Source organism: Orcinus orca, chromosome 6, assembly GCF_937001465.1.
Source record: "Orcinus orca chromosome 6, mOrcOrc1.1, whole genome shotgun sequence".
In the NCBI taxonomy this organism is placed as follows: domain Eukaryota; kingdom Metazoa; phylum Chordata; class Mammalia; order Artiodactyla; family Delphinidae; genus Orcinus; species Orcinus orca.
The window spans coordinates 107,130,243-107,152,444 of record NC_064564.1 but is presented as its reverse complement, the minus strand read 5'-3'; the positions used below and the strand labels follow the sequence as shown (position 1 = coordinate 107,152,444).

Here is a 22,202-nt window from a genome sequence, read left to right as displayed (position 1 = left end):
TTTTAGCCCCCTGAGACTCATTTCCAACTTTCTAACCTCCAGAACTGTAAGATAATAAATCCGTGCTGTTTGAAAGCACTAAGTGTTAATGTGTTACAGCAGCGGTGGAAGACTAACATGGCACTTGACGTGACCACTCCAAATTGAGATGAACCATGAGTCCTAAAATACGTAACGTATTTAAAAAAAATAAGTTTATTTTTTAATTTATGTTTGGCTGCGTTGGGTCTTCATTGCTGTGTGTGGGCTTTCTCTAGTTGCAGAGCACGGGGGGTCTACTCTTTTGTTGTGGTGCGCAGGCTTCTCATTGCGGTGGCTTCTCTTGTTGCGTAGCACGGGCTCTAGGCGCACGGGCTTCAGTAGTTGTGGCACACGGGCTCAGTAGTTGTGGCTCGCGGGCTCTAGAGTGCAGGCTCAGTAGTTGTGGCGCACGGGCTTAGTTGCTCTGCGGCACGTGGGATCTTCCCGGACCAGGGCTCGAACTCATGTACCCTGCATTGGTAGGCGGATTCTTAACCACTGCGCCATCAGGGAAGTCCTACATACCATATTTTGAAGACTTAGTATGAAAAAGAGAATTTCATTGATTTCCTTAATATTTTTATATTGATGACATGTTGAAATGATCAACATTTCATTATTTTAGATTAAATAAAATTTATTAAAAGTAATTTCCCCTGATCTTTTTTTAATGTTTGTATTAGGAAATTGACAATTACATGTGTAGCTCACATTATATGTCTACTGAACATCCCTAGAGGACTTTTCTCATAGCCCTGATGAAGGAGTAGTCTCCACCCCTCTGTTGTAGCTGGGGATGGGGCCTTGCACTGAGTAATGGAATCACACACTCCCAACACACACACACACACACACACACACACACACACACACACACTGCAGGTGAGGGGCCTTGGTGGTGGGCGAGTGTCCTGGCCCCCCCTCGCCACTCCCATCTGCCTGGGCTGAGCCCTGCCTCTGGGCCAACCCATGTCCCTGCTAGATGTGACTTCTATTTTTAGCAGCTGTACTCGCTGGCTCCGCATAGCTAGCTCCGAGGCTTGCTGGGTGGGGGCCAGCCCCAGGCTTGCCCTCTCCCTGCCAACAGCGGTCTCAGGAGGAGCTGACACCCTGGTGATGGGGCCTCTCAGGGCGCGTAAGTCAGCCTTGCAACATCCCTGGCAAGGAAATACTATCATAATCTGTACGTTTTCTGTGACGAGGCCGAGACTCAGAGGTCTCTCCAAGCGAGGAGGGGGCAGAGCTGAGTCTGAGTCTTCCTCCCCAAGGCCTGACCTGCTCAGGGACTCGAGGAAGTCACCAATTCTTGGGTGGCATTTCTCTGGAGCGTTTTCTACCTTGGAAAGTATTCTAAGCCAGAGAAAAGGAGAGAATCCATTTGGAAGGAGGGAGGGAGGTGGATGAAGCTTCCAGGTGTGCAGCTGACATCTCCTGTTGCAGTGGGTCCCAGTAATGAAGCACCCACACGTATGGAAAGGCAACACAACACGAAAACCAGGATTGCCCTGTGGTTAGAACTCAGGTGCCGGCCTCTAGAACACCCAGGTTTCGATGCTGCCTGTCTGCTGGAGCCCTCAGCCTCGGTCTCCTCCACTGCACAATCAGCGTAGGAGGGGTCGTCCTCTCAGCAAAACATCCCAACAATTCATGAGGTTACTGTTGTCATCATCCCCATTTAACAGATGAAGAAACTGAGGCTGAGGGAGGTGAGGTCACTTTTCAAGGTCACACATCTGGTGAGAGGCAGAGCTAGGAATTTTTTGGTAACAGCTTTAGGAAGGTATAATTAAGATATAACGCACATACCATACAATTCACCCATTTAAAGTGTACAGTTCAATGGCATTTATATATATATTTCTCATTCTTTGGTAGAACCCTAACTGATACCGTTGCAGTCTAGAAGACTTGTTTTTAGTTTTAAATACTGTTCTATTTTCCAAATATAAATTTGTTAGGGAATTCCCTGGTGGTCCAGTGGTTAGGACTCTGTGCTTCCACTGCAGGGGGCCCAGGTCCACTCCCTTATGCCGCCATTGCAGCCAATAAATAAATAAATAAAAACAAAATAAAATAAATATAAATTTGTTTTTAAATGAACAAAATACATAATCATTTAAAATAATATAAAGGTAAGGTGCATTTTATGATAAGTAAATTATATTTCAATAAGCCATTAAAATAATAATATTAAAGTGATAGCTGCTCATTATTGTTATTTTTTTTTGCGGTACGCGGGCCTCTTACTGTTGTGGCCTCTCCCGTTGCAGAGCACAGGCTCCGGACACACAGGCTCAGCGGCCATGACCACGGGCCTAGCTGCTCCGCGGCATGTGGGATCTTCCCGGACCGGGGCAAGAACCCGTGTCTCCTGCATCAGCAGGCGGACTCTCAACCACTGCGCCACCAGGGAAGCCCTGGAGTTTTATTTCTTATTGTTTAAAATGTCCCCATTCAAATAAGGTCTGTAGTTTCTTTTTTATTTTTAACTTATTTTATTTATTTGGGCTGCCTCGGGTCTTAGTTGTGGCATGTGGGATCTTAGCTCCCCCACCAGGGGAACCCGTGTCCCCTGCATTGGAAGGCGGATTCTTAACCACTGGACCGCCAGGGAAGTCCCAGTTCTGTAGTTTCTTTTTTTTTTTTTACATCTTTATTGGAGTATAATTGCTTTGCATCGTTGTGTTAGTCGCTGCTGTATAACAAAGTGAATCAGCTATACATATACATATATCCCCATATCCCCTCCCTCTTGCGTCTCCCTCCCACCCTCCCTATCCCACCCCTCTAGGTGGTTACAAAGCACCAAGCTTATCTCCCTGTGCCATGCAGCTGCTTCCCACTAGTTATCTACTTTACATTTGGTAGTGTATATATGTCAGTGCCACTCTCTCACTTCGTCTCAGTTTACCCTTCCCCCTCCCTGTGTCCTCAAGTCCGTTCTCTACATCTGCATCTTTATTCCTGTCCTGCCCCTAGGTTCTTCAGAACCTTTTTTTTTTTTTTATTCTCTATATATGTGTTAGCATACGGTATTTGTTTTTCTCTTTCTGACTTACTTCACTCTGTATGACAGACTCTAGGTCCATCCACCTCACTACAAATAACTCAATTTCATTTCTTTTTATGGCTGAGTAATATTCCATTACATATATGTGCCAGGTCTGTAGTTTCTTAATAGTGTCATACCAGCTTCAATTCCTTGGTTTTGAAAATGCACTATGGTTATGTAAGAGGCTATGATTAGGGAAAACTATGTGATGGGGTACACAAGAATTCTGTACTATTTTTATAACTTTATGTGAGTCAAATTATTTCCAAATACAATGTTAAAAAAGTTTTTTTTAAGTTTAAAAGTATTTATTTAGATTTTCTTCTAGGTTTTATGGACTCATATTTTAACTCATTCTCCATCAGAAATCTATTTGATATAAAGTGAGAGATGAGACTGACTTAATTCTTTTCCAGATGGCTGGCCAATTGTCTTAGCCTTGAGGTTGAATCAGTCTTCCTTTACCCGGTGATTTGGTCACCACCTTTATTACACACTGAAGCCTGTAAATGATAAGGACTGTTTCCGGGCTATTTTTCTTCTTCTGATCCATTACCATTTCTTATGTCCTTACCATGCTGTTTTTGATTACTAAAGTTTCAGAGTATGTTTTAAAATGTGACATGACAGGTGTTGGGTTCCTTCACACATCAAATTAACCCTTTTTTTGTAATTACTTGTATTTTGCAACATTTTTTGACTTTTTATTCTTGCAGATGGAACAAACATGATAAAAAATATTTCAGAGATTTTTATGGGAGTCTCATTAAACTTGCAAATTACCTTGATAAAAGTTGACATCTTTACAACATCCAGTTTTCCTATCCAAGACCACAGTAGGAATGAAGCTTCATTTATTTATCTTTTTCTGTTTCTCAGTAAAGATGTGTGACTGTCTTCTTATCAGTCTTTTACATTTCTTGTTAAGGTTAGTTATTGATATGTTATGACCGAAAAATTTTAAACTTATGCTTTCTAATTGGTTATGTTAGTATGTAGGGTGGTACAGATGTATAGGATGGTGACTGCCTTTTATATCCAGTCACCTTGCTGAATTCTCTTATTTATTCTGGTAGCTTTTTCAGTTAATTTTACTGGTTTTCAAGATGGACAAACAAATCCTGTTTAAATCAGCATAATTTTGACTCCTTTACAAATAGCAGCAAACGCTGGAGCCACAAGGATCATTTGATGGATAAACATAAGCAAGTTACTTATCATCTATGGACTTCAGTTCCCTTATAAGGAAAAAAATGGAAACAATGCTAATACATAAAATAACTATCTATCTTGTTGAGGTGCTATGAGTATTCAGTAAAATAAGATATTTAATATAATCTCCAATTTCAGAATCCTTAAGAAGTGGTAGTCTTTTTCCTAAGTCACCTCCTTGCTTCACATTACGGCAATGGCTAAAACTTTCAGATCAATGTTGAATAATAGTATTGGGTTCTATTCTTTTTTTTTTTTTTTGCGGTATGCAGGCCTCTCACTGTCGTGGCCTCTCCCGTTGTGGAGCACAGGCTCCAGACGCGCAGGCTCAGCGGCCATGGCTCACAGGCCCAGCCGCTCCGCGGCATGTGGGATCCTCCTGGACTGGGGCACGAACCCGTGTCCCCTGCATCAGCAGGCGGACTCTCAACCACTGCGCCACCAGGGAAGCCCTGGGTTCTATTCTTTATTGAGTTCCTAATTTTGATTGGAGGACTTCCACGGTTTTACCCAAAGAGCCTATTAACCAAGCCGTCATGCCTCTAGAGCTATTTCATAAACACCACATGAAAATCACAGACTCCTCTTTAAGGCAATTGTTCTCCCTTAAATCTGAAAGCTCAGAACTTCTGACAAGTTTGTTATTTATACATCAATAAAACTGGGGGGAAAATTTTTAAGGTTGCTGGAGGTTTCTGTGCCTTGTTTTCTTAACGGGTCAGTTCCTTACTTTACGAGTCTGAGGAACTCTGGGATCTGAGTGAGGACAAACCCCAGGAAGTCAGGGTAGATTAAAGCTTCAGCGGGACTTCCCTCCCTCTGGAGCTTGGACAGAAAGGGCACTGGACCTGGAATCCTTTAATCTGCTTTCAGATCCTTACCCTTGCTGGCTGTGAGACCTTGGGCAAGTCACATCACCATCTCTGAGCCTAACTGCCCTCATGGGCAAAGCTGGGTGACACAGTTCCCAACTGGTGGGGTTATGAGGGGCAGCTGGATGACACATGTGAGGTCCAGACACACAGAAGATTCCCAGGAACGTTAACTGAAGCTGAGTGCTCTGGGGGATTGTGTGCTGGGCTTATTTAAGAGGAAGAATCCCTAAAGCTTTCTACCAATAAGTTGTTTATTAGGTGTTCACTCATCAAATCCTCCCAACATCTATGTTCCTGGCACCGGGCTAGTCTTGGCAATCAGTGTTCAACATCCCAGCACAGGGCAGAGGGGAGACAGACAGTAAATGAGCCCAAATAAATGTGCCTTCCTGCAGGGAGGGGCTGGCAAGGGCCTAATGGGGGAGCGGCTGATTGCCAGAGTCCGTCCCCCTCCCTTGGTCCCCTGGGTCGGGCCAGGCCGCCAGCACCCGCAGCCGTATGGAATGCATCGAGCAGCTCCAGCATGCCAAACACACGGCTCTGCTCTCCCAGGCGCCTTTTCCTGAACCGTGCCGCGCCTTCTGCAGGCAGCCAGGGCCTCAGTGCCTGATACGAGGGCCTCCCCGAGGCTGCCTTCCACCTGTGCAACGTCAAGGTCAGCGGGGGGGTGGCGGGTGTCCCCGATGCTCTGTAGCTGCTCCTCCACAGCCCTGGCAGGGACTGGTAGGCGGCCTGGAGAGAAGAGACCAAGTGGCCCCAGGGGCCGCTGGAATCACAGCATCTGGTTGCTTTGTTGTAGAAAAGTAGTAGAAACATTTAAAATAAAAATTCTACTGTATAGCACAGGGAACTATATTCAATATGCTGTGATAAACCATAATGGAAAAGAATATGAAAAATTATATATATGTATATATTAACTGAGCACTTTGCTGCACAGCAGTGATTAACACAACATTGTAAATCAGCTATACTTCAATTTCTTAAAAAAGAAATAATGAAATAAAATAATAAAATTAAATTAAAAATCCTCAATTGGGCATGCAGGTCCCCCACAAATCTTTCTAATCAGGTTTCCCGTAACTTTGTCTTACTTCCCCTCCTTGACAGCGTCAGGAGTCTTGGGGTACGTGATTGATTCTGGGCCTATCACAGAGCAGTGTGAGGTCATACCTGACCCTCAGTGGTTGGTTTGATGAATGACTGGGTGAGGGATGGCTGGGCACCAACCATGTGCGGGCATAAGTCCCACACTAATCTCACTTCCCTGACAGAAGGCCCCTGCCTTGAGCATGGTCCCTGTTTACAGAGGAGGTGACTGAGGCTCAGAACTGGAATCCAGGCTTCGCCCTTCCCTCCACTCCAGAGGTCTGCAAACTGCCACTCACCTGAACCAGGCTGGGGGCTTGTTGAAACAGAGTGCTAGGGGAATTTCCTGGCGGCCCAGTGATTAGGAGTTTGAGCTTCCACTGCCAGGGACCCAGGTTTGATCTCTGGTCAGGGAACTAAGATCCCACAAGCCGCGTGCATGGCCAAAAAAATTAATTAATTAAAAAAAAATAACAGTGCTGGGTCCACCCCCAGATTTTTATTTTATTTTATTTTTATTTTTTGCGGTACGCAGGCCTCTCACTGCTGTGGCCTCTCCGGTTGCGGAGGCTCCGGACGCGCAGGCTCAGCGGCCATGGCTCACGGGCCCAGCCGCTCCACGGCATGTGGGATCCTCCCGGACCGGGGCACGAACCCGCGTCCCCTGCATCGGCAGGTGGACTCTCAACCACTGCGCCACCAGGGAAGCCCCACCCCCAGATTTTTAAATTCAGTGGTTCTGGGGTGGAGCCAGAGAATTTGCATTTGTCACACGTTCCCAGTTAATGCTGCTGCTCTTGGTCCAGGACCACATTTGGGAAGCTCTGCCTACACTATGGTGCCCCCTCTGAATAAATTTTCAGCAATTAGGGAGACGTGACATTCACCATGGGCCACTTTCCATGGCAAGGATGTATGGTGAGCCGCCTTCCCTATACCGATAGTAGAGGGTTCCATTCCTGACTGTTCCATCTGCAGGGGAATGCCCCGCTCCCCCATACTATGTTCAGTCGTCTGAGTGCTCCTCCTGGACACCACAGGGCACGGACTTCCTAAAGTGGGGTGCGTCCATTGAGCAAAGAGGGCAAGTGATTGTCGATGATGAATTTGCTTCCTTAAGTGACCATCAGGAGAGGGGACAGTCAGAGCTAAAGAAGGAGCTGGAAGGCTTGGAGAAAACTGACAGCGGCTTCCAAGAAAGGGATATACAGGATGGCTGGAGAGTTGAGTAATGTGGAAGGCAGGACAGGAGCTGAGCATGCTGGGAAAAGAGTGATGGGGCAGCTGCAGACTTGGAGAGGAAGCTACCTGCATCACCGCTGAAACCAGGGGTGCCCGGGGCCTGGTAAGCAGAGAGCTGAGGAAATCAGGGGGTTCTCGGAATGCATTTCCATTTTATTCCGCCAGTGTTTACATGTGGCTTCTTTGAGCAGAGCAAGAGTACCCTTACCCATGCGGCACACCTTATAAATTAGGCTATTAAATGATGACATCGCCACACAAGGGGGTTTTCATAATTAATAATCACAGCTGCCGTTTATTGTGTCTATTATGCACCAGGACTTTTACATACAAAACCTCGTTCAGTCCTCCCAACAACCTCCAGAAAGTGGGTTCTGAGATTATCCCCATTTTTCAGATGAGGAAACTGAGGCTAAGGGAGCTTAAATAACTTGGCCAAGGTCCTAGTCTCTAGGAAACGACAGGGCTACTGTCTCACCATCTCTAAACCGTCACTTTCCTCTCTATCACCCTGCCCTTCATTTCCTGAACACCTGCTCCCTGCACGGCCCTGGGAGGGACCACAGATGAATCATTCAAGAAGTCACTGATTCAACAAGCTTTCTTTTTTTTCTTGTTGAGCACTTACTCTTTTGTATGGGCTTCTTTATTTATAGCATGCCTTATTCCAGAAAGCACTTAACATAACTTCTTGATGTACAAGAGAATAAAAATTTTAGAGGCGTGGTCACGTGACGGTTGCCAAATGGAAAACAGAAGCTGGAAAGGTCAGAGGAACCCGGGAATAAGACAGGCAGACAAAAGGCAGAGCTCGTGGTCCTCTGGGTTACAGGAGACAAGCCCCAAATTGTCCTCTGAGCTTTCTAGCGGCCAAAATCTAATCCCACGAGGTTCAGGGTCCATAAGATACCAACGAATCAGCGGCTGCAGGAAAACGTGACTCTCCTGGGCCCTAATACCAGAGAGGCCTTTTCCTAGGGAGTTGGCGTGAGGAGAACATGGTGGAACGAAGGGAGCAATGTCCCCAAAAGGAGTACAGGCTGCACGTGCAGCACAGGCCCCGGGGGCTGTTTCCTGTGCTCCCCTCCATGCTGGCCCAAGTCCCAAAGCGGAAGGCAGCTCAGGGGAGAGAACACAGCGCAGGACAGGCCTGCCGGTCTCCATTCTCTGGTTTAATCCCCACACAGCATTTATAGGAAACATTTAGAACAGACTGGCAGGCTGCTAGCTACATGCAGTCCTCAGGTAAGCTCTGTTTGGATTCATTGCCAACTTTAAACTGTTAGGAAATTTCACCTAAAAAGCCAGATTTTGACGGTCTGTTTTAAAAAAAAAAGGGGGGGCTTCCCTGGTGGCGCAGTGGTGGAGAGTCCACCTGCCGAGGCAGGGGACATGGGTTTGTGCCCCAGTCCGGGAGGATCCCACATGCTGCGGAGCGGCTGGGCCCGTGAGCCACAGCCGCTGAGCCTGCGCGTCCGGAGCCTGTGTTCCGGAACGGGAGAGGCCACAGCAGTGAGAGGCCCGCGTAACGCAAAAAAAAAAATGGATTTGACTACATGGGACCTACATTCCCTAAGGATGAGAATTGGCTTGAGCTGAGTAGTTTTCCGATGATCCCTCCATGGTTCCCTGAGGCCCTCTTTGTTTTCAACTTCCCTACCCGGCTTTGCAAGTTGTCAGGGGCTTGCAGCCCTGGTTTGGGATATTTTGAGTTGTGTCACATTGGTGTGCGTCAGCAGCAGTCAGTAACTGTTTACAGTGCGGGGTCCCAGGCTGCGCTCCTTGGGTCTGGGGTGGGGCTCAGTCTTTCTAACAGGTATTGAGGTGCAGGCGTCTCTCCTGACGGGCTGGATGGCTGGCTGGGGCCCAGGAGTGATTGTATAGCTGCTCAGCACCACCGATCCAGGGAAATGGATGAATAGTGATCCTTTGAACACAGCTTTTGGCAATTACGGTGGGGCTCTGAGTTCAAGATCACGCTCCCTGACAGATGCCCAGAGTGTAGCTCTGCTGAGTCTCTGGGGGAGTCCTGAGTCAGGTGCTGTCAATCACAGTGCTGCTTGCCCTTGGCTGCACGTTAGAACCACCTGGAGAACTTTTCAACCCATCCTCAGGCCCAGGCCACCTCCCAGACCAATTAAATCTGAATCTCTGCGGAGAACACAGGCATCAGCATTTTAAAGCTCCCCAGGTTATCCCAGAGGACTGCCAGGTGTGAGGCGCAGGGCTTAAAAAGGACCATGTTCTCTGGGCGAGGTCTGGTATCAGCTGGAGAGATACTTAGATGAGGAAGGCTTCCGGGAGAGCAGAGTGGATGGAGGTAAGTGGACTGTCAGGGTAAGTGTGATGAGTACTCTGGGAGTACTCCTAAGCCAGCCTGAGGGGCTCAAACTCTCCACCACCCCATCCTCTGGAGGAGAGGCCTGGGCTGAATTTTGGGAATAAATACCATCCAGCCACATAAAGAAGGAGAAGGAGAATCCCAGCCAAAGCAAGGGTACAGTCCAAGACTCTGAGGCCCGAACGGAGAGGGGGAAGAGATAGAGCGGAAGGTTGTCTGGTGCAGCTGAGTCAAGGGTAGGGGAAAGGAATATGAGAAGAGGCCACAGAAGCAGGAAGGAGCCAAATCACAAAAGGCCTTGCATGCCAAGCTAGGGAGATGGAATTTTGCCCTGAGGCTCAGAGGAACTTCTGGAGGGTTTTAAGTCCGAGAGTCATATGGAAGAACAAATCCATAATGGGCTTGGGTTATCAAGGAGGGCTTCCTGGAGGAGGTCAGACTTGAGCTGAGGGAGGGGGAGGATTTGGAAAGCTGGCCGGGAGGGAGAGGTGTGGGTATTCTGATCAGCTTGCTACTGTTAAAGCTCTTCAAAACCCTTCCCTCCCCCACGCCCTTTGAAACCATTTGAATCACAAGCTGCCCCTGTTTAGAGTTGTGTTTGTCGGTTATTTGAAAGTTGTGGTTTCTCTTTAGCAGATTCTGGGCCCCATCCTTTGACTAGGAACCAGGAAGGAATAAAGAACGCATCCTCTTGCCCAGAGAGCTAATTATTGAAATACTGTGGGCCTCACCAGGGTTTATGGCGTCACTGATCTCTGTCATCCAACAGCTCCTAAATTCTAACCGGTCAAAGTTTTCAGTACATTTTTATGGGCTGCCCCAAAGCCAGCTGGAAGCTTTTTTTCCATAAACTTTCCCTGAGACAAGTAGCCAGGTTTCACATATTAAAATGAAAATGTCAAAAGGGTTGTTTAAAAGAAAAAAGAAAGAAAAGAAAAAGATGCAACTCAGCTCACAAAACTCACATCAGAGTCCAACAGCATCTGCCTGGGTTTTTCTGCAAGGCTGATGGTCGAGTTAGAACGATGATGATAATCCCATGATCACTTTATCCATTCACTCAACAAACACTTCCTGAGCATTTACTGGGTACCAGGCTTGAGCTGGGCACCAAGCTGAGAAGATGCCTTAGGCATGATTGCCCCATTCCCCACTGCCCCCAAGGGCTCAAAATACTTCAGAGTTTACAAAGTGTTGTCACGTGTAATTTTGGGAGCTGTAGGTAATGTTATTATCCCTATTTTTCAGAGGAGGAAATTGAGGCTCGTAGAGGTTAGGTAACTTGCCCAGGGTCACAATAGTAATAAGGGGTAGAATTCAACCTTGGGTCATCCATGTTCAGAACCCACGTTCTGTCCACTCCACCCTGCTCCTTTTTAAGCAACACCATCTAACCGTTATTGGCTTAAGTTGAACAATAGCTCCAAGAGGTTTAGCTGCAACTTATAATCTGTCTAGTATCTGCCCTCGTCTTAGAACCTGATTTCTCTTTTGAGGGAATTCCCCCATTGTGAGGGAGGGGAACTAGCACCCACCTCCCATGGCTCCATCACCATGTAAGCCTAGTGAGACCCAGTGCTTCCCCAGCATCTCCTGCCCAGACAGTGGATAGGCACATGTGAAATACAACCTCCTCCAATCAGATCCTCCCTGCTGGGACTGACTCTTGAGTGAGTGGTGAGAGGACCCTTGGAGGTCAAAATCACTCTGAGCAGAGGGCCCCAGATCAGACTGCCTGCAGCATTCCCTTAGCTGGGGTTCCTGGGGCTCCCATGGCTGCGCCCTTGGTCCAGACCTCTCAGCCCTTCAAGCTGCTTGCTCTTCTGTGGGATTCCATTCTCATCTGGGTCCTTCTGGCCTTTTAAGGGTTATGAGTGTAGAGATGGAGGCTGAGGTAAAACCCACGGGTGTGGACTGCTGAAGGAGCAACGGGCTGGAGTACACGGACAGAGGGGCAGGAGGGAGGGGAATAAGGGGACCCGAATATGTGCCAGGAGATGGTCTGGGAAGAGTCTGATCGGTGATCTGTTCTCAAGGCTCTGAAAGAGGGATCATCAGTCAGGATTCTCCAGAAAAACAGAACCGATGGAGATAGATAGATAGGTACCTAGGTACATAGATACATACATTGATAGATACAAAGATACACAGATACAAAGATAGGTAGATTGATTGATAGATACAGAGAGGATAGATACAGACATAGACACATAGATGGACACATAGATAGATACATAGGTGGTAGATAGCTATAAAATAAATATGTATATACAGTTTTTAAAAGAAATACCTTTATTTTAAGAAACTGGCTCACGGGATGGGGGGACTGCCAAGTCCAGGGCAGGCTCACAGGCTCAAACGCAGGCCCGAGTTGACGCTGTGCTCTTGACACAGCTTTTCTTCTCTGGGAAACATCAGTATTCGCTCTTCAGGCCTCGAAGTGATTGGATGAGGCCCTCCCACACGCTACCAGGGTCATCTTCACTGCCTGTAGATGTTAGTCACAACTACAAAATCCCTTCACAGCCCCACCTAGATCCACATTTGATTAAATAACTGGGTGCTAAAATTAACCCTCATGGAAGGGTCATCCCAGGTTGGTACCTCCTGGGATTGTCAGAGGGGGGTGACTATGGACAGGATGGACCAGAGATTGGAGTGAGAAACACTCAACTTGGCACTGGGTCATCTCCTGACTGCAGACGAGGACATGGTCCTTGATCTCACCAAGGGTTCATTGCCAAAGCCAGGTTGGCTGTGAAGGGCTTGCGAACAGATCACTCATGGTTTGAGCCTGTGCTCTCTCTGCTCCCGCTGCAACCTGGACATACAAGACCCCTCGCTGCAGAGTCCTGTCCCTGCCTCTCCCTTTCCCGGTGGCCACCCCCAGCCCCTGACCTTTTTATGTCCAACTGCCGCAGCATCTCTCTTTCGGCTGAATGTTCATACAAACTGTGCCTACTGTTCCCACCAACCTAAGTCCCAGGGCCTCTTTCCTGGAAGCCTACCACTCCGGATTCCCTCTCCCTTTCTCTAACCACCCCCACCTCAGCCATCACACACACCCTGGGCCTGTCGAAGCCTCCCAGGTGGGATCCAGACCCCAGTGGCCTAACCGCATCTGAAGTGAACAGCTCTTGGCTCACGGGCTCCTACCCAGGGTGTCTCACAAATTGGGCTCCCTCCACGCAGCTCTGGCCCAGATGTTTCCTGTCCATGGCAGGAGATGTACGGGATCTTGAACTGTAATCTTGGAAGGGGCAGCTGTAAGACACAGATCCAAGTGGTCCCAGCTAAACCTCTCAAAGCCATTGCCCCAGTTTAGGCCCAAAGGTTAGGGAGCAGAACAGACCACAGAGAGAGAGCAGCCTTGGGAGTTTCTTCTGAGAGCAGCAAAAGCGCGAAGATTCTCTTTAAATCGCTAGAGACTCACGGCCTCTCCAAGCTGATTGTCACCTAGACATTCCCCCACCCAGGCAAGGACTCCCTCAGAAATTCAGGAGAATGTCATATATCACAGAACACTGAACAAGAAGGGTTTTAAAATAAATTTTGGCTGTAGGAAAACCCAAGAGGATTGCTGGAGATCTGACAAAAGCAACAGGGTGTAAATCTCTCAGCAGGCAGGCAGAAACCTTGATCAAACTATGGCTCATTTGCTGATTTACCACTTGAACAAGTCTTTCCTGGATGACCTTGAGCAAGCCTCACCTGCTCTCCAGGTACCAGTTTGCCTAACTGAACATGAGCAGTTGGGTAACGTGACGTGGAAGGTCCTCTCCAGTGGTGACTACCTGACCCTGAGACTTGTGTCTAATACCTTCCAGCTGCATGACCTTGGGTACCTCACTCAACCTCCTTAACCTCAGTTTCATCATCTGCAAAATGGGGGATTCGTAATCCTAGCCTTGTTCGTCTTGTAGCGTTGCTGTGGGGATGGAATGGGAGATGTGAAAATACCCTGTGTAAACTCCAAAGAGCTATTCATATATGAAGTATTATTGCAAGATGAAATATCATTGTATGATGTATCTATGGTGTCTTAATTGCATAAGAAGCTACAAGACCAAATAGCATTCATAGGGGCAGAAGGGCATGGTGGTCAAAGGCTCTGGACCCAGCCTGCCTGGGTTTGTGGCTCAGCTCTCCCACCTTTACCAGTTTCCTCATGAGTAAACTGGGTTAAGAATAGCACATGTGAAACCCAGCGCAGTGCCTGGCATGTGGTGTGCTCTCTAGCAACGCTGATGATTATCATGATTATCTTCCTATCACGAAGCAAGGAGGAAGGGTGGGGCAGTGGGATGGCCACTGGTTTGTTTTTTTTTAACATCTTTATTGGAGTATAATTGCTTTACAATGGTGTGTTAGTTTCTGCTGTATAACAAAGTGAATCAGCTATACATATACATACATCCCCATATCTCCTCTCTCTTGTGTCTCCCTGCCACCCTCTATATCCCACTCCTCTAGGTGGACACAAAGCACCGAGCTGATCTCCCTGTGCTTTGCTGGCCAGAACTAACTGGGTTCAAACCTCCATTCTACTAGCTGAATCATACAAATGATCATGTGATATCCACTGTCTTCTTTTTTGCTCTCCTCTGATTATTTCTTGAGCAGTTAATAGTTTGTCTCCTTCATGAAATGCCCAGCAAGGGGTTGGCTCCTGGGGACCAGTTCTTGTCTGTTTCCTATCTGCTCAGCTTGGGGCTGGGCGCCCAGCCACCAAGTTGACCGACTCATGGGTTGCTTGATTCTAGAAAAGATGCCTTGTAAATACTGGAATTCACTAATAAAATTCTCCTCTGTATTTTAATATGGGGATAATTTGAAAGATATCTTTACTCTTCCCCAGAAGTATCTGTTGTACAATGGCATAGATTAACAAAAGACACAGTGCCCTTGCTTTGGGCTAGAATTCTATTTACTTATTCAATTTACTTACCTATTTATCTAATTCTATCTTCTATAATCACATTATTTGTATCATACCAATCAAAATCTCTGATTGAATATAATATATGGACCTAATTCATAAAAAAGAAAACAAAATAACTCTCACATAATAAATGCGATGTTTGGTGGATCAAATCTCTTTTATGGCGGTGCTGCGGCATGTGGAATCTTAGTTCCACGACCAGGGATAGAACTCGTGCCCCCTGCAGTGGAAGCCTGGAGTCTTAACCACTGGACAGCCAGGGAAGTCCCTCAAATCTTTATATAAGATCCTTTGTGCAGCAAGGTTGGGAACTACTCATTTGTTTAAACGTTATGCTTTGACCAGTGAGTAAATCTGAAGCCCAGACCGCAGAAGTGATTTATTCAAGGTTACCCAGTGAGGGAGAAACAAAGCTCAGATTAAGTTCATAAAATCAAATACTTTTGCAGTCAGAGGCACTTTAGAGATCATGGGTATTTACTCAGAAACAACCACTCCTTGTCTTGAGCCATTTCTTTTTTTTCTGTTTTTAATATACGTGAAAAATTTTTTTAATAGTAATTACAGTAATAAAAATTGAAACACAATGAGAAATACAAAGTTTGTATTGGCAAAAAAATAAACTTTCTGACAATCCTGAGTGTTTGTTGATCCCATCTCTTAACAGACTATCACAGTGACCTGTTGATGTGTCTGTCCGCCAGCCCTCCTGCCGGATATGGGCTTCTTGATGCCAACGACTGGGATTTATTTATCTTTATAGCACATCTCCCTCTGCCCTGACCCTTATTCCTAGGGGTACCTGCCTACAGCACATTGCCCTAACCGGCTGCTGAATGTTGCAAGTGTGAATAAAGCCGTACTTTATTTTTAACAGATGGGGAGAGCAAATCAGAGAAGAGAAGGGACCCACCCCTGGTTCTATAGCAAGCTTGCAGGGAGGGTCAACAGGATCTCCTACATCCCAATGGAGGCGCTCCTGGGCTCCCAAAGAGGACAGACACTTGATGTCTCTCCTTTCCCCACAAAAGCCACAGGTAAAGGTGTTTATGGCTTAGCAGCCAACAAAGGCCACAAGCACTTCAATAGGCCACAGTCTGACCCTGTCAACTATTTCTTTTTTTTTTTTTTAAATGGTGTTAAAAGTCATCCTTTCTACTATAATTTGAAAGCTCTCAGCACCTCCATGCTGAGGCCATAATAAACTGACCCCCAAATTCAGGCAACAAAACACAGGCCTGCCTACCGGCCATCTGCTTTCATGGATGAAATCTTAATTATTTCCAAATAATTATTGTCAATGATTTCCAAAACCTTTATTATAATCATAATTATTCAAATTTGTGAAAAGTGTTTTCTTCTTTGTAGAGCACTTTCATATATACTAACTGGTCTAGGACTCAAATATGTCCTCTAGAATTAAGGTACTGTTGCACGTTTGAAATAGGTGAATTTTTTAATGTGAATTACCTATACCTCAATAAAGCTGACTTAAAAAGTAAGACAGTGAAAACCACAAGTGACTTTTATTTTCTTCCTTGTGCTTTTCTATATTTTCCATGGTGTCCTTAATTGAAAGCAAAAATAGAAGAGGGCCGCAGATGGAAGAAGATGGATTCTTGCAAGGTGGGAGACCTTCTCTCGACATTCCTTGGCCTTTGCTGGTCTCCCCTGAGACACAGCTGAGAGTAAGAGTACTTCCCCCTACTTTGTGTGGCCTTGGGGAAGTCACTCCACCTCTCCAAGCTTTTGTTCTTTCCCCTGTGAACAGATCTGATGCCTGCCATGCCTGGTTCACCATGCTGTGACAAGTCTCAGGGAACAGACATGTTAGGACACCGTGAGGTCTGATGGCCCTGCATATGTGACAGGTTAGTGCTGTGACTAAACCTCCTCTGCTGTAATCTCCCAGCCCCCGCCCCCCATCTTTAAAATTACCAAGTATTTCAAACATACAGAGAATAGAGAAAACGTTTTGGACTTGAGAAGGAGAAGGATCATTGCGAAGAATTACAGACAAGACACCCAGCTTTGCCAAATCTCGACACCTTGCCATATTTGCTTCAGATTTTTTTTTCTGAAAAATAGGACATTACAGATAAAATTAAATCCCCTGTGTTCCTCTTTCTGATCTCATTCCCATCCCTCCCTTCCCAGAGGTAACTACTATTCTAAATTTAGTGTCTTTGATTTCTTATGCATGTTTTCACACTTTCACTATCTGACTGTATCCCTAAAACTACATATATAGCATAGTTTTGAATTAAAAAAAAAACTTTTGGTATCACACTATTCTACCACTTGATGTTCCCTTTTTCTTTTTTTTTTCTAGACTCTATCTATGTTGAGGCTACAGCCTCATTTTATTTTCCCTCCCAGTATATTATTCCATTGCACAGATAGATCACAATTTATCTATCTGCACTGCTGTTGATGGACAATTAATCAATTCCTCATTTTTCATAATTATGTGCTGAGTGAGTGAAGTCACTGAATTGTAGGCACGAGCATCTTCAACTTTATTAGATGTTGCCAAACCTCTTCTTCAGAGAAGTTGTACCAATTTACACCTCCATCAAGACTGTACAAGGGTTCCAAGGGTGCCACCTCTTCACCCCCTCCACCCTTCTCCCAACATTGATAGAATGCTTACTCCTTGCCAGTCCGGAGGATGTGAAATGGCGTCTCACAGCTCTTTTCATTTGCATCTCTCCCATGACCCGTGAGGTTGAACATCTCTTTACATTTTTGGCCACCTAGGTTTCCTCTTTTGTGAATTGCCTGTTGATGGTCTTAACCCATTTCTTAAAAAAATGATTGTCCTTCTCTGGTTTGTCCATGCTTTCAACCTACTTCTGCCAGATCGCAAAGCAAACTCGGATCATGGCCCTTCTCAGTTCTCAACTCCCCGAGGCTCTCTAGGATACACATAACTTACAACCTTGCTCAGTGGTCCTGATTTGCCGTGGGCTGAAAACAAAGCTCAGCCCAGGACACTCAGCCCCACCTTCTCCTCCAGCCTTACCGTCTGCACCCTGAACTCCGGTCCAGCGGACACAACTCACTCCGTCCCAGGCCTACTGCACACACCATGCCCTAGGCCTGGAATGCCTCCCTCCTATCTCCACATTTCCTCTGAATGCCACCTTTTCTGTGACAGTTCTCAATTCAAAGTTGGATTTGCCTCTAAACGGTCAGGTGAAACTATACCTTTCTAGTGGCATTTATCATTTCTCCTTTTGTAGTATTTTAACCACTCCTCATCTTGCCCATCACTTTTTCATTGACAAAAACACCCGCCCCTGCATTATGCTATTTTGTCCTCATCTCTGCAATGGCCCTGTGAATTGGGGTAGTACCCCTACCCTCTCTGAACAGATAGGGAACGTGGCCTACAGGGGGAATAGTTCACCCAACATCTTACTCTGGCTCAGAGGCAGAGGTGGACTTGAAGCCAGGACTCCTCCAATTCCATGTCCAGCTTGCTGCATCACGCCCCTCATATTTATATATGCATGTTGTTGCTGCTTGAGCCAACACCTGACTCCCCCATGAGACTGTGGGCCCCATAGCTCCCAGTTCTAGTCCTACCCAGGGGGGCACTCAATGAATATATAATTTCTTGACAAAGTACGATAATCACTTACTGCATACCCACTGGCTGCCGGGGGCTTTGCATACATTCACCCTAACCTTCCCAACAACTCTATGAGGAGACTGGGGTTTAAGAGTTGAAGTGCTATGCTCAGGGTCCCACGGCCGGTAATCAGTGCAGTTGGCCTATGAGACCCAGAGGTAAGTGCTTCCAACCGTAATCTCTGCTCTGTGCATCCTAAAGGTAGACCCAGCCAGCCAGAGAGATCGCACCCCAAGGCCCAGAGGCAGGGGGCCAAGGGTGGGCAACTTGACAGTCAACAGGAGGGACTGGGGGCTGGGGGAGTATGGTCCACCCGCTACACCCATGATGTCCACACTCCACAGCCTCACGGGTGTCTGTGCAGTGTGATGGTAGCAGGTGAGAAGAGGGCTGAGGGATAAGGAGAGGGGTTGGCAAGTATTCTCCAGCCCCCAACCCCCAAAGAGTAAGTCTGGATGGGGACATTGCTACCCATTCTCCCCAGGGCAAGGACTGGATATGACGGGAGCCACGCCCCTTTCCTCAATCTGCTATTCCTATGACTCTGTATGCTGTCTTTCACTGTGTGCCACTTATTTAAATGTTGTGTTTGTGTGTGTGGTATGTATTTGCAACTGTATCTTTGTGTTGTGTTTCGGTGCATTACGTCTGTGTGCAATTTGCTGTTGGTGTACTCTGTTTCTCTTGTGCGCCTGTTACGGCTCTATGCCTGTTTGTCTACTTTATGTGTATGTTTTGTTGTGTGTCCGTGCTGTGTACACGGTGTGTCTCTCCTATGTATCTATGTCCATACTCTGTAATGGCCTCTTTATTGTGTGTTGTGTCGTGTGTATCATGTGTTGTGAATTTGTGTTTGTGCCGTGCGCATTGTGGATCTGTTTCTGTGTGTGCTCTCTACACCGCAAGTGCAGGATGTTTGTGTGTTCTGTTGTGCGAATCCCGTTTGGGTTGTTCTAGGTCTGTGTCTACGCAGTGAGTCCGTGTGTATCTGCACCTCCCCGCTGTGTGTCTGTGCCAGCTGACATCTGTGCCCTGCGCGCAGAGTTGTGTTTCCTCAACAAGTGTGTGCCGGCTCGGAGTGCCGCGCGCGCCTCCTCGTGTGCCCGCGTTGTGCCTGCGCCTCCGCCGGGCGGTCGTGCCGGGGTGCAGGCTCCGCGTCCGTGTGCGCTCGCGCCGCTTGTCTGCGTCCGGCGCGCGGTGGCGGCGGAGGATGCGCGCCCGCGGGGGCGGGGGCGGAGGCCGGGGCGCGGCGCGGGGGCGGCCCGGGGGCGGGAGTGGGCGAGCCGGCGGGCGGGCGGTGCTGCGGCGCCCCGCGGCCGCGGGCTCCAATGGCGAGGCCGGCGCGGCCCCCGCTAATTACATAAGCGAGACGTCAATAATTCGCGGGAAAACGCGAAAAAGATGGCGCCCCGCGCCCGGGGGGCCCCTTCCTGAGCGCCCCGGCCCCTCCCTCCTCCTCCGCCCCCCCTCCTCCCCGCGGCGCCCCCGCCCCGCCCCGCCCCCGCCGAGACCCCGACCCCGGCCCCACGGGCGGACACTCGGCCGGGCAGCCGCGGGCCGAGCGCAGCCACCTCCGCCGCCGATGCGCCTGGTGGCCAGACTCCAAGTGGGACCGGCGGACACGCAGCCTCGCGGTAAGTTCAGCGCTGCGGGCTGACGGCCCGGGCCGGGGGACTCCCCGCCACACTCGCCTTTCCCTGCAATCATCCCTCTTTTGGAAATTTCCCGAACTTTGGCGGGTCAGACGCCTCCGGGGGCGTTGGAGTCCTGGGAAGCCGCACGCCTTGGGGGTGGAGAGGGGTGAACGGTGTCCGCGGGGTGGCGGGAGCCCCGCCCGGGTCCCCGAGCCTTTGGGGGGCGTGTGTGACAGGTCGCTAGTCCTGTGCCTAAAATCTTTATTTTTCCTGTTGTGTGTGTCGGGGGGTGGGTGGCTTGGAGACCGACGGGGGCGTTTGGGATTTTGCTCACGTCCGAAGTCAGGCTGCGGCAGGATTGGGATGGGGGAGGCTTGGCGTCGGAGCGACTAAAGAGAGGAGCGCTTGAACCCGAAGGGGGTACTTCTGCAAGCTTTTTCCCCTCCCAAACACCCTTTTTAAAAAGCCAACGGCCGCCCTGGGAGAGGCCCCTGCGCATGAATCATCCTCGCTTCCTGCCCCCGCCCGGCCCCGCGGTCCGGGTGCCGCGGATTTGAACTGGACGCCGACGGGAACCCGCAAACAGGCATTTCTTTGCAGATGGGTTTGAATCAGCCAATCACAGCCCGCGGGGGCCCGCTCCGGGAGGATGGAGGCGCGGTTGGGGGGGCCGTCACCCGAGGGCCCCCGCCCCGCCAGGGGGGGTGCGGCGACCGGGCCTGCTCCCAACGGCGCGGCGGGGGAGGAAGTGTCAGTTTGTGAACCTGCCGCGGGCCCGGGCCCCAGGCCCGGCGGGCAGGGACCTTGCAGCGCCCGGGAGCCAGGTGGCAGGGAGAAGGCAGAGATTTGGACTGCACACCCTGCCCGGTGCCTGCGCGCTCTGCCCTGGAGAAAAGAGAGGAATGGGGGGGGAGGGGCGGGGGCGGGGGTGGGGGGGGGAGGCAAGAGGGGACGTGGCCGCGCCACCATCTGGAGAGTGAAGACCCCAGCAAGGCCCTGCCTGCCCTAGGGCCCTTGACATGCACACACATGTATTCCATTTCATATGCTCACTGACATAAGGCTGTAGACATCAAACACAGTCTCACAGGAGTACACACACACTTACAGGGAAAAACACAGGACTCTCTCCCTGTCTACAGGTAATCATAACACCAGGTGCCCAGCGCCTTGGCAGAGAAGGAGGGCACCAGAGTAGCGGGTGCAGGGAACAGAGGGATGCTGTGCTTTTGGCTTAGTGGAGAGTGTGTGGAGGGGCCTGGAGCCAGGTGAGCCCAGATTGAGGAGGAGGGGGCCGTGGGGGGTGCTTTGAATGCCATTGAAGGTACTGGGGAGCCACAGAAGGTTTCTGGGAGAATAAGAAGATGGGAATTGAGGGCCCTGTGGAAGAGTCTGGTGGGGAGGCAGGAAACAGGGAGTGGCCTGTTTAACACTGGGCGCTGGTGGTTCCATTCCGAATCCCAGGTTCCCAGCATAGGTGAGTGAGCACAAGGCTCAGGAAACAGTTCTTGAATGAATGAATGGCCCAGGCAAGGTGAGGCCTGAACTCAGACCAGGACAGGGGGATGGAAGAGAGGAGTGGGTTGCCAGAGGCCACTGTGCTTGGCTGCTGTGGCAGCTGATCGGTTGGAGAAGTCTAAGATGCTTGGGGGTCTGGGGACCATAGTAGTACCATTAGCAGGAAGCAGCGAAAGCAATGGGAGCAGCACATTTGTAGGATGGTGAAAGACAGATGTGGAGAGGTTGGCATGGCAATGACTTCACTGCTTGGAGCCGGTTTGCATCTGAGTAAAAGCATAAGTGAGTTTAAATGTCCCAGAATTGGTGTCCATTAAATCATCCCATAATTGAGAACAGAAAAGGAGATTGCAGAAGACACAGATGGCCAAGTCTATACCAGTTCACAAGCCACCCAGGAGTTTCCCTCTCCAGGTGAGTTTTCTCTGGCCAGCTCTCAGGGTAGGGGTCAGGGGTCTGAACTTCCCGCTGCCCCCTGGAGAAGGTCCTCCACTCAGAGAACACAGAGTGTGTTTGCTTTAGGGATAAAACCTCTGGCTGTGAAGCCAGGGAGTGAGGTTCAGGCCCCACTGGGCAGGGAGATTTTGCTCCGTGGTTGGTTGAGAGAGCCTTTCTACTTAGAAGGCTGCATGGTATGGG

General features: G+C 48.7%; 2 protein-coding genes across 25 annotated transcripts in view; both read left to right on the top strand.

Annotated features, from left to right (window-relative positions):
• TRAF1 (TNF receptor associated factor 1) overlaps positions 1–19,600 on the top strand; it is a 49,331-nt gene extending 29,731 nt beyond the window's left edge. For 6 of the 13 annotated variants that reach the window (XR_007478184.1, XR_007478185.1, XR_007478182.1 and 3 more), the window contains 2 exons: positions 16,354–16,400; positions 16,546–19,600. The gene's annotated coding sequence lies outside the window, so the exon portion shown is untranslated. Of the gene's footprint in view, positions 1–15,651; positions 15,812–16,353; positions 16,463–16,545 lie in introns of all 13 variants that reach the window. The other 7 variants (XR_007478190.1, XR_007478181.1, XR_007478187.1 and 4 more) reach the window with 6 other exon arrangements.
• Positions 19,601–19,816: 216 nt separating this feature from the next.
• PHF19 (PHD finger protein 19) overlaps positions 19,817–22,202 on the top strand; it is a 28,495-nt gene continuing 26,109 nt past the window's right edge. For 4 of the 12 annotated variants that reach the window (XR_007478176.1, XR_007478174.1, XR_007478175.1 and 1 more), the window contains exon 1: positions 20,986–21,977. Coding sequence is in view for 5 of the 12 variants with exons in the window: in XM_049711589.1 (XP_049567546.1) it covers positions 21,927–21,977 (51 nt within the window). In the remaining 7 variants the exon portion in view is untranslated. Of the gene's footprint in view, positions 20,046–20,985; positions 21,978–22,202 lie in introns of those variants that run through there. The other 8 variants (XM_049711587.1, XM_049711588.1, XR_007478171.1 and 5 more) reach the window with 6 other exon arrangements.